Source organism: Globicephala melas, chromosome 11 (assembly GCF_963455315.2).
Source record: "Globicephala melas chromosome 11, mGloMel1.2, whole genome shotgun sequence".
Lineage (NCBI taxonomy): Eukaryota > Metazoa > Chordata > Mammalia > Artiodactyla > Delphinidae > Globicephala > Globicephala melas.
Window position 1 is genome coordinate 89063296 of NC_083324.2, and position 20887 is coordinate 89084182.

The 20887-nt window shown below is 43.9% G+C and overlaps 1 protein-coding gene across 1 annotated transcript in view; it reads left to right on the forward strand.

Moving 5' to 3' along the window:
• Positions 1-20887, forward strand: part of KIF13A (kinesin family member 13A) — a 213883-nt gene that overhangs the window by 176512 nt on the left and 16484 nt on the right. The window contains 13 exon segments of the mRNA XM_060307207.1: positions 450-590; positions 1650-1799; positions 4505-4666; positions 5188-5361; positions 8391-8542; positions 9593-9725; positions 9912-10058; positions 13530-13568; positions 15200-15299; positions 17045-17171; positions 17983-18038; positions 19406-19530; positions 20029-20205. Of these exon segments, the coding sequence (XP_060163190.1) occupies positions 450-590; positions 1650-1799; positions 4505-4666; positions 5188-5361; positions 8391-8542; positions 9593-9725; positions 9912-10058; positions 13530-13568; positions 15200-15299; positions 17045-17171; positions 17983-18038; positions 19406-19530; positions 20029-20205 (1683 nt within the window).

The window sequence follows — 20887 nt, forward strand, 5'->3', positions numbered from 1 at the left end:
CTTTTGTACCAGGACACTTATCACAGTGGCCTGTGTAATAGCAAAAATTTGAAGCAGCCATGATGTTGACCAAGAGAATAATTAGTCAAGTGAGTGGTACATCCCTATAATGGATGGCTGTGTTGCTATGAAAAATCATGTTTATGAAGAATATTTAACCACACAAGAAGGTGAACTGTGGAGAGAGAATTGGGATAGGAAATTTGTATATTTGTTTGGTTCTGACTGTGATAAAAATAAACTGTGTGTGCATGGGTATACAAAGAAGGTTGAAAATAAACCAGAACACTCCCTAGGTGGTAGGGTTTCATCTTCTTTTGTATAGATGATGTGTTTTTCCTTTTCAAACTTTCTACTTTATGATAATACATATTGCTTCAACAATCCAAAAGAGTTGTAACAAGATGCGTTATGTTTGTTTTCTGTTTTTGTTTTCCTTCATTCTGCAGAGAGGAGCCATAGTGAGCGAGCCAGCTATTCAAGTGAGGAGGAAAGGAAAGAGCACCCAAGTGTGGACCATCGAGAAGCTGGAGAATAAATTAATCGATATGCGAGACCTTTATCAAGAATGGAAGGAGAAGGTTCCTGAGGTAAGAGGGACAAAGTGTAAAGGAGCTTTGGTTGTGCTAAAAGGACAAGAATATAAGTGATTTAATCGTCAGAACACACATATGTGCGTCAGTGAATATCTGTCGTGCTACTTGGGACGTTTATATTAGAAATGTAAAGTGAAAGTGACCTTGAGAGGATCAGTTGGATCGGTCATAAAACATGTGATCCCCACACAGATAGGAACTAAATGAAGAGAACACATAGCATGTTCTTATTGGGTTGCTACTACATTTCAAGTGAAGTGAAGTAGGACAAAGTGAACTTGTGCTGTTTCGTCAATGCTGTTAACAATCAGCTTAAATGGAGCCAGTGTGGATTTTGTATTCATTAGCATGTGTTCGTGCTCCCCTAGCTGTGTTCATGGCTAGGTAGATGCTAAGAGTAATTCTAGAAAGCGTGATCCATTTTTTCTACATCAGTAATGGAAAAAAAGATTCGGTGAAGGAAATGAGGCAAAGCACAGGGAATGAAACCTTGCCGGTGGGGTGTGATAGGGAGGACGGGGTGTGATAGGTGGGGCTTTAACCAAAGAAGAGCTCTCCCCGCCCTTATGTCACTTAACAAGCCCCTCCCGTGGGATAGTTCTGTTTTATTCGTGTGACATGATTCTATTTTTACTTCTTTTTAATTTATTTAGATAAGTGCTTTTTTTTTTAATTTATTTATTTATGGCTGTGTTGAGTCTTCGTTTCTGTGCGAGGGCTTTCTTTAGTTGTGGCAAACGGGGACCACTCTTCATCGCGGTGCGCGGGCCTCTCACTACCGCGGCCTCTCATTGCGGAGCACAGGCTCCAGACGCGCAGGCTCAGTAATCCTGGCTCACCAGCCCAGTCGCTCCGCGGCATGTGGGATCCACCCAGACCAGGGCGTGAACCCGCGTCCCCTGCATTGGCAGGCGGACTCCCAACCACTGTGCCACCAGGGAAGCCCAGTGCTTTCTTTTTAAAACATTTAAAAATACTGGTTTTAAATAGTATTGTTTAAGTTGATGTTTTGTTTCCTACTCGCCTTCCCCCCCCGCCTCTCCTACCATTCAGACAAAGCGACTCTACGGGAAACGAGGTGACCCTTTCTATGAAGCCCAAGAGAATCACAACCTAATTGGCGTGGCTAATGTGTTCTTGGAGTGTCTGTTCTGTGATGTGAAACTTCTGTATGCAGTTCCTATCATCAGCCAGCAGGGGGAGGTAAGGACAAGCCAGCCTCTGAGAAAATGGCCATGGTTCAAGTTTTTTTTTTTTTTTCCATCTTTATTGGAGTATAATTGCTTTACAATGTTGTGTTAATTTCTGCTGTACAACGAAGTGAATCAGCTATATGTATAGATGTACCACCAATATCCCCTCCTTCCTGAGCCTCCCTCCCACCCTCCCTATCCCACCCCTCTAGGTCATCACAAAGCACCGAGCTCAAGTTCATTTTTTATTTTTTAGTTCGATTTAAGCTCTGTTCTTGAGGTGGATCAAGAAACTAGGGTGAAGCATCAGGATCACATTCTTCTTTCTCTACTAATATCAAAAGAAACTATCAAAATTAAGGCATGGTTTTAAAAGATTATTAGAACATGTTTTTTATTTGTGGTTCACAAGTATTTTCTTTGTTTTAATCAAATTCGAAAGCTTTTGGAAACCAGATTCAGCTCTGTGCCCCATATTGATTTCTCTTTGAATCTCTCACCTCTGTAGTACACTTTTAACTCCTTCCTGGCCCTAAGTGGTCTTTACAACATACAACTTGGGAGGATTATTTTGAAATTCTAAAATATTCAAAGAAAACAAGCTTAAGCATCCCACTGTTACCTCCTCTTTTTAAAAAAAATGCCCCCATATTTCATTTATTTCATTATATTGGCCTTCTGTCAGCCTGAAACATTTCAGAAAACGTTCAAGTTCAAACTTTTTTATATTATCCACTTCATCAACTGATGTTTTCATTTTAAATTTAGTAACATCCTTATTTCCTAGCTTATCCTTCAATAACATGCAAACTTGGAAATACTAAGTTATTTTTTGTGATTCTTAGAACAGACTAAGAATAGGGTGCCATTCTGCCCAAAGGGAACCCAGAAAATAGACCCTAGATTCCCAGTTGTGATGTGTAAGTGCACAGCTCACATTCCACATGTAGTAACCCACCTGTGGACATTATGCTCTAGGAAAATAGTGGGCTAAGTTGCTTTTTCCCGTGTTAAAAATGGGCACAACTCCTATGGCAAAGAGATCTAGTGGCTGAGTCCCTAGTCAGGGTTTCTTAAGCTAGGGTTCATGTGGGCTTTGAGTATTTCGTTAATCCCCTGAAATTATACTAAAAATGTATTAGGGTCTCAAAAAACGTTGGGGAAAAAAAGCTTAAGAGCCACTGTCTTCTAACGTTTTCTCATATTTCCTTTCTTCCCTTCTCTTGCTCCTTCCTCCATATTTGTCTCACTTGTCAAACACCGTCAACTAATTTCTCTCAGGTCCTGGGTGTCAGGGCCAATTGCTCTGTGGAAGTTAGATCTGAGCTACCTTTAAAAATAAGCCTCACTATGTAAGATGACACAGCAGTGCCAGAGCATGTGTCCCCTTCACAAGTCCGTTCATTACGACCTAAAACTGTGTTGCCAAAGAAAACTTGGCCAGTTACCACACTCTGAGAATGCAAAGGTCAGGGTCATTCCTGTCCTTAAATCAGTTCTGTGAAACCAGCCATAAGAGAGACACTGCTAAACTAGCACCGGTGCAGAGAACCACCAGGATAATCTGGAAACTTAAGTTCCCCCGCCCCCCCTTTTTTTTTTTTTAGAAAAACAGTCTCAAAGAAACTATTTCCTTATAACTTGGTGACTTTGTCGCTCCTCCTGGAGTAGGTCTCACCCCCTCACCCTTCTCCCAGCCCTAGGGTCACTTCCATTCTCATTCTCTGCTCCCAAGAGGGTAAGGGAGAGGCTCCATGAGCCCAGTGGCCATGACTGTTTGGTTTACTGTTGTAAACACAGCACTTAGTACAGTTCCCGGCACACACTCGACTCTCAGTAAATATTTGTTGAGTGGATAAATTTATCTCCTAACAACCTGCACGTATCTCTATTAGAGCAGCTAGTTTACACTGGGTTTTTATTTACTTATTTGTTTGTTTATTTATTTATTTATTGGCTGCTTTGGGTCTTTGTTGCTGCGCACGGAGCTACACTTCATTGCGGTGCGTGGGCTTCTCATTGCGGTGGCTTCTCTTGTTGCAGAGCACGGGCCCTAGAGCACGTGGGCTTCAGTAGTTGCAGCACACGGGCTCAGTAGTTGTGGCTCACGGGCTCTAGAGCACAGGCTCAGTAGTCGTGGCACACGGGCTTAGTTGCTCCGCGGCATGTGGGATCTTCCTGGACCAGGGCTCGAACCCGTGTCCCTTGCATTGGCAGGCAGATTCTTAACCACTGCGCCACCAGGGAAGCCCCCTACACTGCGTTTTTAATTCTGTGTCTTTCCCCACTTGACTGTGAGTCCCCAGACAGCAGAGCCTGTGTCTTTTTATCGTGGTGTTCCCATGATGCCAGGTATTTGATCAAATGAGTAAATGAATGAATATGTGAACGAGGGAAACAGATAACTCCAGGTAGAATGTGATAGCTGCCTTCGTGCTGTTCATGGGCTATCCTGTAGAAGACGGGTAAGAATGAAAATGACTCCAGGAGGCAAGGTACAAAGGCAAATTTGGCTCAAAGTAAGGCAGGGTGATTACAGGGCAGGCGATGGAGTGGGCTGGCTCTGGAAGTACTGAGAGCTTCCCGTTGCTGGAGGTGGCCCAGCAATAACAGTGGAGCTGCTCGCCGGAGATGTTGTAGCATGCTTTCCACCTCAGGTCAGTATTGTCCACGGGATGTCTTTTAACCCCACGGCACTCTGGTTCCTTGACCCAGGTTGCCGGGCGTCTCCATGTGGAAGTGATGCGAGTTACAGGCGCCGTCCCGGAACGCGTGGTGGAGGATGACTCCTCGGAGAACTCCAGTGAAAGCGGGAGTCTTGAAGTCGTAGACAGCAGCGGGGAAATCATTCACCGAGTCAAAAAACTGACATGCCGGGTGAGAGGGCAGGGCTGGGAAGGCTCAGATAAATGCCCTTTTCAATTCAAAACAATTTTATGGAAAATCTTAGGAGTTTTTCATAGAAGATGGTAAAAGTTAAACTTTCTGTCAATAAATACAATAACAGACAGTACTTTTCCCGGAAGTGCAGCACACTTTCTGATGACAGTTGTATGAAATTTCAGAAGTCTGTGTATGTGGCATGCAAGGAGTGCATATTGTTTAGTGAATCATGCTTTTCTAGTAAAGGTCACAGCTGTGTCAGAAACTCGGTCATTAGGAAAGTTTGAGAGGGGTGTGTGCGTTTGTCACCATGCTCACACACTGTAGTCATGGAGCTGTGGTACACATTTCATTACAAGTAGGTAACCCTTAATGAAATATTTTCAGTTGTCAAATGGATGACTGATTTATTTATTTCATCACCCACTCTTACATTTGAGGTAGCTGGATATGAAAAGAATGCATAGTTTGTTTTCTTTATGAGAGTTATATTTGCATTTTTTTTCTCTCTCCAGGTAAAAATTAAAGAGGCAACTGGGCTGCCCTTAAACCTCTCAAATTTCGTCTTCTGTCAATACACATTCTGGGACCAGTGTGAATCCACAGTGGCTGCCCCAGTAGTGGACCCAGAGGTGCCTTCCCCACAGTCCAAGGATGCCCAGTATACTGTGACCTTCTCTCACTGTAAGGTACAAATGCCATTACAAAATGAGCTACTTGGGAGACAACCGGCCACGGCTCAGTTCAAAAGTCTACTTGTAACTTAGAGTTTTTTCCCATATGAATGTTTCATAAACATAATAGGTTTATTGAGCTTTTTAACCTCAAAACGTACTTTAATACAAATTCAGATCGTTTGAAAGTGTTTAAAATAAAATCTGGGGACTTCCCTAGTGGCACAGTGGTTAAGAATCTGCCTGCTAATGCCGGGGACATGGGTTCGAGCCCTGATCCAGGAAGATCCCACATGCTGTGGAGCAACTAAGCCCGTGTGCCACAACTACTGAGCCCACACGCCACAACTACTGAAGCCCATGCACCTGGAGCCCGTGCTCTGCAACAAGAGAAGCCACTGCAATAAGAACCCCAGGCACCACAATGAAGAGTATCCCCCACTCACCGCAACTAGAGAAAGCCCACACGCAGCAACGAAGACCCAATGCAGCCAAAAAATAAATAAAATTTAAAATAAATAAATAAATAAAATAAAAAACTCTGAAAGACCTCTACCTGAAATCTGTGATGACCAGTGACAATTTGCTGCATATTATGTGTGTGCAAACATATGTTCATACACATAAATGGCCAGAGATACACACTCTTACCGTCACGCATGCATAACTTTAAAAAGTTTTTTACAAAAATGTGATCACATTTTACAGATTGCAGAATTGCCTTTTATTATTTTAATATACGTGAGCATCTAACCATATAAGTTGCTGTAGATATCTTTCATTCTTTTGAATTCTAAGCATAGCATTCTAAAGTCCCGTATGAGCTTTTAAAGATCATACAAAATGAGAGAGGCAAATATTTGGTGAATATTGGTTGGACCTATTTTGTGACATCAGCTACTCTTCCTGTCTTTCATATCAGACTGCCAACCAGTCATTTCTGACAGCCAGACTCTAGCCTCTGTGTAATTTTGTTTTTCTTTGGGCAATTCTCAATAGATATTCAAGACCCCTTCTTTTCGAAATGGTGCCTATTCTTTCTGGTTCTACAGTTAGAAGACAAATCCATATCACCACCTATAAAATTTCCCATATGTAAAGTCTGTCAAGGTTTTTTTTTGAAAGGCTAGATTTCTCTTTTTTTAAGATATTTATTTATTTGGTTGCACCAGGTCTTAGTTGTGGTAGGCGGGCTTCTTAGTTGCGGCACACAGGCTCCTTAGTAGTGGCATGCATGTGGGGTCGAGTTCCCTGACCAGGGATCGAACCCAGGCCCCCTGCATTGGGAGCATGGAGTCTTATCCACTGTGCCACTGGGGAAGTCCCTGTCAAGTTTTTATTTATTTGTTTTTTAAAGATCTTTTTTGATGTGGACCATTCTTAAAGTCTTTATTGAATTTATTACAATATTGCTTCTGTTTTATGTTTTGGTTTTTTGGCCCCAAGGCATGTGGGATCTTAGCTCCCCGACCAGGGATTGGACCCGCACCCCCTGCATTGGAGGGTGAAGTCTTAACCACAGGACTGCCAGGGAAGTCCCCTGTCAAGTCTTTATTTTGATGAGAATAGCCCACTTTTTATTTTTACCTGTATTCACCAAGTCTGTTTCTTAATTCTTTATTAATCTTTTGTTGTTGTTGTTGTCGTTATGGTTCTCTGAATACTCTTTTAAATATTCCCCATCTTTCTTTGGATCCAAAAAGCTGCTTATTTAGAAGGATGAAACCTGGATTTTAAGTACATCCTAGTTAACAACTGGTTTAATAGATGCTAGTCTCAGAGGCTTTGGACTCGCTGTGTGACCTTGGGTTTTTGGTGGTTTTTTTTGTGCGGTACGCGGGCCTCTCACTGCTGTGGCCTCTCCCGTTGCGGAGCACAGGCTCCGGACGCACAGGCTTAGCGGCCATGGCTCACGGGCCCAGCCACTCCGCGACATGTGGGATCTTCCCGGACCGGGGCACGAACCCGCGTCCCCTGCATCGGCAGGTGGACTCTCAACCACTGCGCCACCAGGGAAGCCCAACCTTGGGGTCTTTTTAGGGTTTTTTTTAACCTCTAAAATGCGTAGTTTGTGCTAATTGGTCGTGAAGTTTATTTTCCTTTTAAAATTCTGGCTCTGTCTCCAAATAAAATAAGAAGTTAGGTAGTATAAGGTTAAACCAATACAGCGCAGCCCTTTCGAGAAATTAGAGTCACCTGAGATTCCACTAATGGGAAGGAAGTCCACATGGTTCCTCGCCTGCTGCTTTGTTCCAGGTGATGCCTCACTGCTCCGTCTATTCAGCACCCGTTTCCTCATGCTCATCTGTTTGTATTTCACAACAAACAGTTGGAGTGGGAGGGTTTAAGAGTAAGAGTGCAGAATCTTGGAGATAATCGTATAAAATTTAATTCTGTTTTGATCTTCTAAGCCATAGCAAGGAACAATCAGAAGTTCCTTTTTTTTTTTTTTTTTTTGCTGTGCTGATTGGTCTTTTCTGTCTGAAAGTCAGAGTGGTCCCAGGGAAAAGAGAGTGAACCAGGAGGAAGGGAGGACAGATTTAGCTCTGCAGCCAACAAGCAGTGCGATGTGGGGCTGCTGCTTTCCTCAGTGTCCTCATTTATTAAAGAAAGGAGTTCAGGGCTTCCCTGGTGGCGCAGTGGTTGAGAGTCCACCTGCCGATGCAGGGGACACGGGTTCGTGCCCCGGTCCGGGAAGATCCCACATGCCGCGGAGCGGCTGGGCCCGTGAGCCACGGCCGCTGAGCCTGCACGTCTGGAGCCTGTGCTCCGCAACGGGGGAGGCCACAACAGTGAGAGGCCCACACACCGCAAAAAAAAAAAAAAAAAAGGAGTTCAGTTAACTTACCTCAGAATATCACTTCCCATCTAATATTCTGGTTTCTTTGCGGTTTTCTGTGAAACAGCAGCAATGGTTTTAAGGTTGGGATCAGGCTAGTGTGCTCTGAAATGACTCTGTATACAGCTGAAAGTTAAAAAGGAAATTTCACAGATTCCTTTCTGCCTAACTCCTGTCACCCTTTCCTCTCCCCCGCGTATCCCAGGACTACGTGGTGAGTGTAACGGAAGAATTCCTGGAGTTCATTTCAGATGGAGCATTGGCCATCGAAGTGTGGGGCCACCGGTGCACCGGGAACGGCAGCTCTGTCTGGGAAGTCGATTCCCTTCATGCTAAGACAAGAACGTTGCATGACAGGTTTGTGCTTGGCTGAGGGCTTTAGACGCAGGGTCAAGGCTCACCCTTGGACAGTGGTTGAAGAACAAGGACTCTCTGAGCCTGTTTCCTCCTTTGTGAATGGGAATGGTGAAAGGAACTACCAGGCCCTGGAAAAATTCGATGGGGAAAGGAAAGTCTTTTCAACAAATGAGACTGAAACATCTGTGTACCTTTATGGAAGAAAACAACCTTGATCTTAATTCACAGGAGACACAACACTTAATTTGAGATGGAGCATGACTTTAAATGTAAAAGATAAAACTATAAAGCTTATAGAAGAAAACAGAAGGGTATCTTCTTTTAAAGTTGACCATTTGCCTCTTCCGTGACCCAGCAATCCCACTCCTAGGTATTTACCCAAGAAAAATGAAAACATAAGTCCATAAGCAGCCTGGTACATGAATGTTTATGGCAGTTCTATTCATGATATCCCCCAAACTGTAAACAACCCGATGTCCTGCAGTGTGAGAATGTTTGATAAACAAATTGCGTTATTAGTCATATAATAGAATATTACTCAACAATAAAAAAGGACTCTGTCCCACTCTTCCATATTGTGTATGAATCTCACAAACATTGTTCTTAATCAAAGGAGCCAGACCTAGAAGAGTACACTACCGCATGATTCCATCTCTATGAAATTCTAGAGCAGGTAAAACTAGTCTGTGAGGTTACACAGCTGCTGCAGGTGGTGTGGGGATTGAGTGGGAAGGGGCCTGAGCAGACCTGCTGTGGTGATGGCGGGTGTATGCACAGGTGTATGCACAGGTGTATGCATTTGTCACCATCCCTCCAAGTCTACGCCTGAGATCGGGACAGTTCACTGCATATAAGGTATATATCAATAAAATAAATGAAAAGAACCCATACCACAGGATTGTGTTGAGTGTTAAACAAGAAAATAATCTATGTGACACACATAGCACAGTGCCTCACGGATAGTAAGTGCTCAGGGACTGGGGCCTTCTTCCTGTTGCTAATAATGTCCCGGACAGTGACATGGTCGTTGGTTGGAACGTGTTTCTGCAGGTGGAACGAGGTTACTCGCAGAATAGAGATGTGGATCTCCATACTAGAGCTGAATGAGCTGGGGGAGTATGCCGCTGTGGAGCTTCACCAGGCAAAAGATGTCAACACAGGGGGTGTCTTTCAACTCAGACAGGTACTAGGTTTGTCTTTGCTTGTTTTGTGTTTTCTCTCTGTCCCACTCTTACAGTTTCTGGAATTTTCTAGTTATTTGCCTCTCTGTTCCCTAATTCTTTCCCCTTCCTTGATCCTCTTCCCCCATCCATCCCTCCCCATCCCCATTCCTGGCCCCCATTTCCGCATCACACCCCCGCCCCTGCAGGGTCATTCCCGGAGAGTGCAAGTCACAGTGAAGCCTGTCCAGCGTTCTGGGACACTGCCACTCATGGTCGAAGCTATCTTGTCCATCTCCATTGGCTGCGTGACCGCCAGGTCCACCAAGCTCCAGAGAGGGCTGGACAGTTACCAGGTGAGACCAACAGATTGCAAACAGTATTTAACAAAGATTGGTTAGTGTAGAATTAAGGTGGTCAGTGATCTGTGACGGAGACCTGTTCAGGAATATAACTGAACTCCTTGCCTTAAGCACGTATTGGCCTCCGCCACCCCATCCATATTTCCGTCCGTTGCCTTTTTGCTAGGTTTAAATTACTGTGTTGGCTTAGTGCCGATTAATAATAATTTTATTTATAAACACACATCAATGCTACAGTGCTCATTTACTTTAAGCAGGATTTATTTTATATCTGGCCCAAATTATGTTGGGTGTTTGATATTGCTGGCTTTGGCCTGATCCACTTTTATTAATAGAAAGTTGCCCCCATACACTGGCATACTTAACCAGCTCTCTGAAAGCTTTACTTTTTAATTGAAAGTTGTCCTCATGATCATTTTTTGTTCATTAAATCTCCTTTTGCTAAACCTTCTTTTCTCACTTAAAAAAAAAAATTAAAAGATGGAACCAGCTAAGAATTCATCTTATTTACCAGTCACAATAAACTGTAAGATCAGGAACTTGTCCCCAGGGGCCTGAAAGAACGCATGTGCCTCACCAAGTCCCCACTTTACTATCAGATGTAATTAGGGACTGGGAAGAATCAGACCATTGAATTCCGGTTCTCTCACTGCCACACATGAGGGGGAACACACTCCCTGTCATGATGGGGAGAAAACTTTTCTCTGTAGAGTCTGGGCGTAAGCCCAGCCTATCTTGAGAAGGGTTCATCTTCCATCTCAGTTTCCTTTTGGCTTCATGGCAACAAAGACTTTACTGAAACATTGGCTTGGACTGTTGGGCCGTAAGGCAGGCACAGCTGTGTCAGACACTGCCTTCCTCATCCCAGGCCAGAACTGCCTCCGACTCAAGGCCTGGGAAGAGTATGAATGGAGTTGTGAGGCTGGAGTCTGCTGTTTCCAGGGAGGCTTCTCCACCAGACTTTTCGCTGAGGGGAAGTTGGGTTGTCCCCGACTTGGCCATCAGCCCCGGGGGCAACTGCAGGGCCTGGTAGAGAGCACAGACTTGGAGTGAGGAGACCTGGGTTCTTAAGTTTTGTTTGACTTAACTGAGTAATTTAAACTTCGAGTTCCCCTTTTCTTTCCTCTGAAATGATGAGGTAGACGTAATAATTCTCTGAGGTCCCTTTCTGCCATAAAATTTTGTGGCTTAATAAATCTCTGATCTTAGATAAAACTTTGAATCTGTGTGTGTGAATTATGACCTATGAACATGGATCGCCAACTGGCTGACTATTCCTGTTTGATGAACATTGCAAGGATTGATCATTTGCACTTTTAAAAACAGCTATACCTCTTGAGTTAAAACTGATTTTTGTCAAAATTTGAGCTCTCAGATATCTGCCTTCCCCCAGTGCTGAATGCTCTCCTTATAGTATCTGTCATGCAAATTTAAACTGTGACTGTTTTAAAGCTTTTATTTTTCTTTGCTGCCATGCTCAAGGTCATGTCCAGTACCATTTTTGTTGTTGACATAGTACTTCAGAATCATTTTGATGCGGGCCTCCCTGGTGGCGCAGTGGTTGAGAGTCCGCCTGCCAATGCAGGGGACGCGGGTTCGTGCCCCGGTCTGGGAAGATCCCACGTGCTGCGGAGCGGCTGGGCCCGTGAGCCGTGGCCGCTGAGCCTGCGCGTCCGGAGCCTGTGCTCCGCGACGGGAGAGGCCACAACAGTGAGAGGCCCGCATACCGCAAAAAAAAAAAAAAAGAATTATTTTGATGCAGTAGCTTGAGCCAATCCAGAATATGCTGATGTCACAACAGTTCTACATCGTGAAAGCTCAAGCTAGTTTTTGATGAATAGAAGTATCTTCTTAGCCTAAAAGATAATGATGAATTAGAGCTGTTTGTACTTTATTCATTAATAGGAGGAATTAATTTGAGAAAAATTATTTCAGTAGTGGGCTTACTACTGAAGTTAGAGTTATCCAAATGAAAATGATGGTTACCAAACTAAAACTAAAGTTTATTTTAAAGTCTACACGGAGAATAATCTTAACAGTATTTTTAAAGCACTTTTAAAAGGCAGTATATTTTGAAGTATACTTAGATATGAAAATAATGTAATTATATTTTTTAAGGCATTTGAAAAAAAAGTTTGTCTTTTGTCTGACTAGGCCACTCCAGTTCCTTTTTTAATATTAACCCTCCAATAACCGTAGAAAAATGAAAGAAGGTTGTTACATGACCCAGTATTCATTTTGAGTAGAACCTGCCTCCATAGAGATGGATATTCTCTACAAATGGGGATTTCTTTATTCTTGTTTCTTTCTTTTTTTCTTTTTTTGGCTGCACAGCTTGTGGGATTTTAGTTCCCCGACTAAGGATTGAACCCAGGCCCTCGGCAGTGAGAGCACAGAGTCCCAACCACTGGACCGCCAGGGAGTTCCCTCTTTATTCTTGTTTCTAAGGAAAATTGTCTCAACTAAAACCCTTTTTTTTTATTCCCACACGATGATTTTGTTTTGCAAATGCTTTGCCAAAATGTTTAGTTTATGTAATTATTGTAAAATGTTGCCATGGGTTTAGGACAGTTCTGATTTTTCTCACCTGATTGGCATGGATACTGACATATCCAACAGTGGATAATGATAGAGCCATGTATTCAAAATACTGGGCTGTGCTCTTACTGCGGTGGTACAGTATACAGAACCTTCTACAGTCTTCCCTCGGTATCTGGGGGGATTGGTTCCAGAACCCTCCCCCACTTGGATACTAAAATCTGAGAATGTTCAAGTCTCTTATATAAAATGGCCTAGTACACTCGGCCCTCCGATCAGGAAAGTTCTGTGGTTGGTTGAATCTGCAGATGTGGAACCTGCAGATAAGGAGGGCTGACTGTACGTGGAGTCTTAGCTTCCCGGTGGGTCTTCCCCTGTGATGATTTCACAGTGACAGTGGTGTGGTGCAGGGACAAGGGCGCAGACCTGGCCTCCAGTCCTGACCCTGCCACTATCTGTGTGAACCTTGGTTTCAGTCATTTCATCCTTCAGGCCTTAGCTGCCTCACAGCTAAAACCAGGAGGTGGACCAAGAGACTCCCTCAAGTCCTTTCTAGTTCTGCCCATTCTAAATCTCAGTCAAATAGCTCACCCAGAAACAAATAGCGACTGTTTGCATAACGGTGCCATAAGGCCTGACCCAGCGGGGTTGTATCCAACCCCCAGCTAAGAGAATCTGAGAGCGTTCCCATTTTTAAATGACTGCTTTCTCTATTAAAGAAAAAAATTAAATCTTAAATTCTTTAAGTAATTATGGACAAGTGAATTACATCCGCTTTTTGAGATTCGGTTAAATGTTTTATTATGCCGATGTTGTGTGTGCTATCCATTGTAATGTGTGTGTTAAGCTTAAAGACTTATTTTCCTTATGTGCTGTTTGAGAAAAAAAAAAAATGCATGTCCTTTGTGTTTATTTTTTCCCTCCCAGAGAGATGATGAGGATGGTGATGATATGGATAGTTATCAGGTATTCCTGCTGCTGTCAATCCTGTGGCATGGGGCACAGCTGCTGCTAATGGCCAGCATTCGCAAAGCCGAGGGCAGGGAGGAGGAAGGGAGGACCGGAGAGCAAGAATAGGCAGTTTTCACTCGCTTTTGATTTGCTTTCAGTGTAATCAGGGATACAATACTATTTCCATAGATTTCCCCGTCAGTTCACAATTTATAAGCAGATGCTGCACTTCTGCTACGCCATCTCAAATTGCTGGCTCGTAAAGCCTTTCTAATAAGACCACTCTCGCTGTATTAAATTGGTGATCTTACGAATTGTAGTTATCATCCATAACCTTTAAGTAGACCTGTCTTTCCTATGTGAACCTGCAGTTAGCTCCTTACATCTAAGAGAGTAGTACTGTTCTAACGTGCCATTGTATCTTTAAAGACTTTTGCCGGTTAGGAAAACTGACGACATTTTAAGCCCATGGTTTTGTTTAGCCAGTTTTCTTCTCTCTTTAAGGCCAATCTTATTCATAACCTGGAGAATTTAGCTCTGAGCTTTAATCTCTTTTTGGAAATCTAGGGGAGAAAAAATATGTGCAAACGTGAAGTTTTACCTGGTCAGGGCTGACGGGCCTACTGTCCATGGAATGCGGGATAACAGTAATGGTCAAGGTGGCAACCCAAGATGAACTTTTCTGGGTTGGTTCCCAGTCTTTGTACTGATTCTCTACATAAATTTTAAAAGCATATTTTCCTGGTGTGCCTTCCTATAAGTAAAATGTGGGTCCATTGTAGGTAAAGCCTCAGAAGTTCTCAGGTGTCTGCTCTTAATGTAACGTCTTAAGGGTTAGGCCGGAATTAGGCGAGTCAAAGAGCATCCTGAATAGAGTTGGTAGGTGGCTTTCCCACCTCATAATTTTACTAAGAAAGAAAACAAGCAAGTAAAAACAAATGGTAGGGGAGATACCAGTATCCCCTTGGATCTCAGCAACGCCATTAACTAACGTCCTGTGGCTGTCTGTGCGCTTGCTGCCACGTGGTTCACAGTTGAGTCCAGCGGCTGCTTCTGGGAGTTCTCAGCATGGCTGACTGCATGTTGGCTTCTTGCATGGGAAGTTTTCGGTTAGCCTCATGGTAGCGGTTGGAGGTAAAACCTTTGCAGCAAGTTTGAAAAGTTCTCCACTGATCTATTCTTTGCCTTTCAGAAAATACATCTTATCCAGCCATCGAGCTCTGAATGATGAAAATGCCTGTCGTTTTCCATTCCATTTGCTGCTTTGTGATTCGGGCTGTGTTTCTGGTGTCCTTCTGCTTAGAATCACAAACCCTTCAAACGAATAGCTACAACTTACATACATGCACGCCCATACCATATAAGACTCATCCAACAGCTGGTGTAGTTTGAGCTTCTCTTGCTTTTAAGTATAATTATCTTTTTGGAAATCCAGGGGCTCTGATTTCTGAGTCATGGGATCCTCAGTCAGCATGCAGTGTTCCTGAGGGCTCTTTGCTTTCTTGCATATTAATCACACGGCAATGTTCAATGGCCTTTCCTAATGAAAAGTTTCCTAATCAATTTAAACATCTTTTTTTTTTTTTAAGAAAAGAAATAGTTATCTGTGTACTCTACAGGAAAATGTTTTCCCTCCCTGATGCCAGGAAGAAGACTTAAACTGTGTGAGAGAGAGGTGGTCTGATGCCCTCATTAAACGGCGAGAATACCTAGATGAACAGATTAAAAAAGTCAGCAATAAAAAAGGTATGTGAGGGCTCCCCTGGTGGCGCAGTGGTTGGGAGTCCGCCTGCCGATGCAGGGGACGCGGGTTCGTGCCCCGGTCCGGGAGGATCCCACGTGCCGCGGAGCAGCTGGGCGCGTGAGCCATGGCCGCTGGGCCTGCGCGTCCGGAGCCTGTGCTCCGCAACGGGAGAGGCCACAACGGTGAGAGGCCTGCGTACCGCAAAAAAAAAAAAAAAAAAAAAGGTATGTGAGATTAAACTCTTGGCTGGGAGTAGTTTTTTCACTTCTAGACAGTAGTGGTAGGCTGTTTTCCTCCCTTAGCTGGACTGCTGTGTCTTAGCTTTTTGACCCCCATGACAATTATAGATATTAGTGAATCATTAGTGTACAGTGTTTAAGCAGGCTCTGAATTTGAAAGTAATGTTTCATTACTTGAGTTAACTGACATTAAACGTTAAATTCAGATTTTGTTTTGATGAATTCAAATGCCATCAATATCGACATCTCCCCATGAGGTGTTCCAGGCTCAGAACCTGGGACTGACAGCAGCTAAAGGGTCACTTGTGAAGCCATGACACTTGGCAGGTGGGCTGTGGCTACCATTGGGTGGTAGCCATGCTCTTGGCTCCTTCTGGATGGCCTGAAGCCGGCCTGCAGGTCCACTCGCCACCACCCAGCTCCGAGGATTCAGTTTGCTTACGCTGGCAATGGCCACTTGGATTCTAGAGCAGAAATCTGCTCTTAAAACCCTGGTTTCAGGCTTCCCTGGTGGCGCAGTGGTTGAGAATCCGCCTGCCAATACAGGGGACACAGGTTCGTGCCCTGGTCCGGGAAGATCCCACATGCCGCAGAGCAGCTAAGCCCGTGCGCCACAACTACTGAGCCCGCGCACCTAGAGCCTTTGCTCCACAATAAGAGAAGCCACTGCAATGAGAAGGCCGTGCAGCTCAACGAAGACCCAACACGGCCAAAAATAAATAAGTAAAAATGAGTTAAAAACAAAAAGTAAAACCCCGGTTTCTCATCCTGAGTGAACGATTCACTCAGTGTGGTTGGTTCTCCACCGAAGGACATATTCTGAATGTGAATCCACTTCATGCAGAAGTCGGCGAAAGTCCTTCCCCAATAAAACATCTTGCCTCCGCGTTCTGCTCTTGGCCTCGGTGTGTGTATGTGTGTACTCAACCTGCTAATGAAAACTCACTTTGCCTGTGCCCAGGTAACTCCAGAGTTGAACTAGGCTAAGAGGATTGCAAAATAGATCAAATAAAATCCCTTTCATAACGAGCATGAAGGAAAACAAGTTAGTTTTGCAGAGTGCAATATATGATGTTTTTAATCCTCTATCCTTATAAAATGATGTGTGGTTTTATAAAGCAGTGTCACATCCATTATTGTGCTTGATCCTTCTGACAGGTGCCTGAAGTAGACATGACTTGTATTAACCCTATTTGACAAATTAGGAAGCTAAGACTCATCTGTTGAACGACCTTCCAAAATTACAGAACTAGAAAAATAACCCAAGTCTTCTAATCCCTGTTCCAACGCTCTTTCCACTCTTCCTGGGTTTATGATCTGCTAGGCTAGTGTCCTAGCCTCTCTGAGCTTGTCTGGGTGCTCCGTCTTAAACTTCAAAGCCTCAATTCCCTATTTGGGACACCGTGGATGTTTAAGGCACTTGTGGGTACCACTGAGTGCAAATAGATTTAAATTTAGAAACTGTCCTTTCTCCCTCTTGGCGCTCATGTCCTCGTTTTGTCCCACAGAGAAGACAGAGGACGACGTAGAGCGGGAAGCCCGTCTGGTGGAGCAGTGGGTGGGGCTGACGGAGGAGAGGAATGCCGTGCTGGTGCCTGCGCCGGGCAGCGGGATCCCCGGGGCGCCTGCCGACTGGTGAGTCCGCCCTTCCTTCTGGGCAGGCCTGACGACGGTGCCGTGGTCTGTGGCGGGTCATGCAAGTGACCTGCCAGGACTGTCACAGAAAATGTTAAGTACTGTGAGCTGTCCAGGGAAGGGCCACCCAGCCCTAGTACTCCCCTCCGTCTTCTTCTTGCCCACTGCAACCATCTTCCACTCACAGGAAGCCAGCGAGCACTTATCACTGGCCAGGAGTCAGACAGACAGCCCTCCAGCCCTTGGCATGAGCACCTTGGACATGATTACCTCATCTCCAGACATTCTCATATCTTGGGTCGAAAGAAGGGTGTTTCCAGAGCATACTTGAAAAGGGCAGAAAATATGTCTTCTTATTTGCCCTCCTGCCTGTTTATTTTGACTCAACAGAGAGTCAGCACTTAAGCACTACATCCACAATGATCAGTCAGTCAATGGATTGATCAGTCAGTCCTAATGCCCAGAAGAAACAGCATGGGATCCTGGGCTCTGGAGGCAAATCGATCCTGTCCCCTGTTCCTCCTCTAACCCTTCTTCCCATCACTAGAATTATTCTCAGAAAGGCTTCAAATAATCTGTGTTTCAATTAATTACATGTAATTCATATGACTATAATTCTTTATATAAGTCACATAATTCCCATGATTTGTGTTAAGAAGGCTGACAAGATCTGTGAAAATATCTCATTTGTAGAACCTGTATCTGACTCCACAGTGGTTCTCTTCTGCTTTCATGCCTCTGTCGTGTTTGGTTATTTAACAAGATGTAAAACACATATTTTGTTATGATTAAATATTGTTATTAAATTTAGGATCCCACCACCTGGAATGGAAACCCACATACCTGTTCTCTTCCTTGATTTGAACGGTAAGTTTGAACCTGACATTCCAAGGCTTATCACAGTGCATTAGGTTTGTAATCTAATCAGACCTGCAGTATTTTGATCATTAAATCACTTGCCTAATCACGCACATGCCATATTTAGGTGACATTTTTACTCCAACCAAATATATAAAGCCATGACATGTCGAATCACTAGAAGACAGATGTGGAAATTTATTCTTAAAAAGACAGCACTTGAGAGATTGAGAATTGCATACAAAGGCATGAGAGCAGTTATTGCTCTGAAACAGTAATGGACATGGAAATTACTTGAGAAGGTAATCACCCTTAGAGATCTGAATCTTTATGCATTGCAGGTGCCCAGGAATCTGCATTTCTGACTGGTGCCCTTTGCTCCCCACCCCACCCCCATTTGTTTTGTTTCTAGAACACGATCATCTGTAACCCTGCATGAAGGGTTGTCCTTTACTGTAGAAATTAGATTGAACCTGGGCGAATACAGAACAAGGGTTTTCAATGTGTTTTAGCAGTAAAATCCATTTTCAGTATGAACTTGTGAATGGAACCCCATGTGTGGAATACGGAAGCAGAGTTGCTGAGTTTGGGGATGGGCAGGCTCTGGCAGGCCTTTCTGCAGGGCCCCTGGGATCCTCAAAGCACAGCCTGAAAACCTGTCTTCTGGAGGGAAGACCAGTAATGGATGAATGGAAGACACAGGAGGTTGGCTTTGGCTCTTCATATGAACAGTTTTTTTAAAAGCCTAGAAATAGACCGTTGCCTCATGAAGTGGTGAGTTCCCCATTATTGGAGGTTCTCCATTATACAAGCAAAGACTGGATGACTATATACAGAGATTTGTGAAGGGTGAATCCTACACTGGGTAGGACATTGGAAAAAGATGGGCTTCACATTTCTCCCAAGTGCTCAGAACTTTGTTTCTAAATTGATAATTTAACCATCCAAATCTCTACACTTGATCTGAGCCAAAAGGCCGAGAAGCGATAACCACTCACATCTCTAATTTAGTGTAAGTTATGTAAGTAGGACCACAAACTTAACACTACGTTAAAGGAGGAATTGACAGAAAGCAGCAAAATTCTAAGGTGTGTTTATGTAGTGAAAATATTTGCTCCCAGGACTACATATAGAATATATTCAGTCCATTTATAGGAGAGTCACAAAGGCACCTTTTTGGCTCCTGGAGTTGTTTCTGTAAAGGATAGAAGCTGTTGTAGTTAGTGGAGTTGCTGTTTCAACTGCAGGAATGAAAAACTCAATAAAATTGCATTACATGTAAACTTCATCTGTAAAAAGCATATTTAAAAATTTTGGATGCTTGCTTAAAAAATCTGTTTCCCCCACTTTTGCTTCTGTGCCCTGGACTTGGTCAGCGGATGACCTCAGTGCCAATGAGCAGCTTGTGGGCCCCCATGCATCGGGCGTGAACTCCATCCTCCCCAAGGAGCATGGCAGCCAGTTTTTCTACCTGCCCATCATAAAGCACAGTGATGAGGAGGTAACTGACCTTTAAGAATCTCTTAAAGGGCTTCAGATTAATGCACATGCCTATGGGCCTCTCTGCCCATTAAACTGCTGTGGTCTGGACTTTGGGAAAGAGGACTGGGAACTTTAAAAAATAGAATGTGTGTGTTGTCAAAAAGGCAAGGAGGGACTTACCTGGTGGTCCAGTGGGTAAGACTCCGTGCTTCCAATGCAGAGGGCCTGGGTTCGATACCGGGTTGGGGAACTAGATCCCGCATGCATGCCGCAACTAAGAAGCCCATGTGCCACAGCTAAAGATCCCGCGTGCTGCAACTAAAGATCCTGCATGCTGCAACTAAGACCCCTCCTCGCAGCCAAAATAAATAATAAATAAATATCTTTTTTAAAAAGGCGAGGAAAAACCTCTGTGATTCAATGTAGAGTGGCATTTATTTTCTTTCTAGTGCATGACATAAAACTGCTCCACCTGAGTTGTCTTGTTTCCATGTCCCCGTCCTTCCCCCATCCCTAGGTTTCAGCCACAGCCTCCTGGGACTCCTCGGTGCATGACTCCGTTCACTTGAATAGGGTCACCCCACAAAATGAACGGATTTACCTGATAGTGAAGACCACAGTCCAGCTCAGCCACCCGGCTGCTATGGAGCTGGTGTTACGGAAACGGATTGCAGCCAATATTTACAACAAACAGGTAGTAGCGGGGCCCGATTGTGCCGTTTCATACATGAGCACAGATTTTTTTCCTTCTCTCTATCACAAAGTAGTGTTTTGGGGTGTTAATACAGTGGCTGTGCAAATCGCTACCAGGTTATAATCTGATTCTCATTTATCCACGATAACAGGGTATGAGGATAGCAGGGGTAAATGTCATCCACCAAAGGACTTTTCCACCTTGACCGATTTGTGGCCCATAATCTTAGGAGGCAGTGGAGTTATGACATTTTATTGTTTGAAAAAGGTTAAGCGCCTGGTCCAAGAGGGTTAGTGACAAAACCAGGACAAAGGTAGGCTCCAAATAAATCTCTATCCTAGTGCTTCCCCCGATCTCATCTCAGAGGTGCTGTCAGCAAAACTTATCCTCTGAGTTGACTTCTGACTGTGCCAGGATAGATTCATTAAACCCTGACAAGATCAAGTAGAAAGACGGCAAGTGGGAAAAAGGAGCAACCACAGAAAAACCCTGGATCGGCTGCAAATCCTGCAGTCTGATCCCTAAATAACAACTGGACGTTATTGTCCTTCAGGATTGGAGACAAGGATTTTTCCATTCAGTTTTTTTCTGTTTTACTAAGTGTTGTGTGTATATCAAAAACGTAGTAATTGATGATGCTGTTACAATTTGTAAAATACTAAATAACTTCTGTTTTCCACAT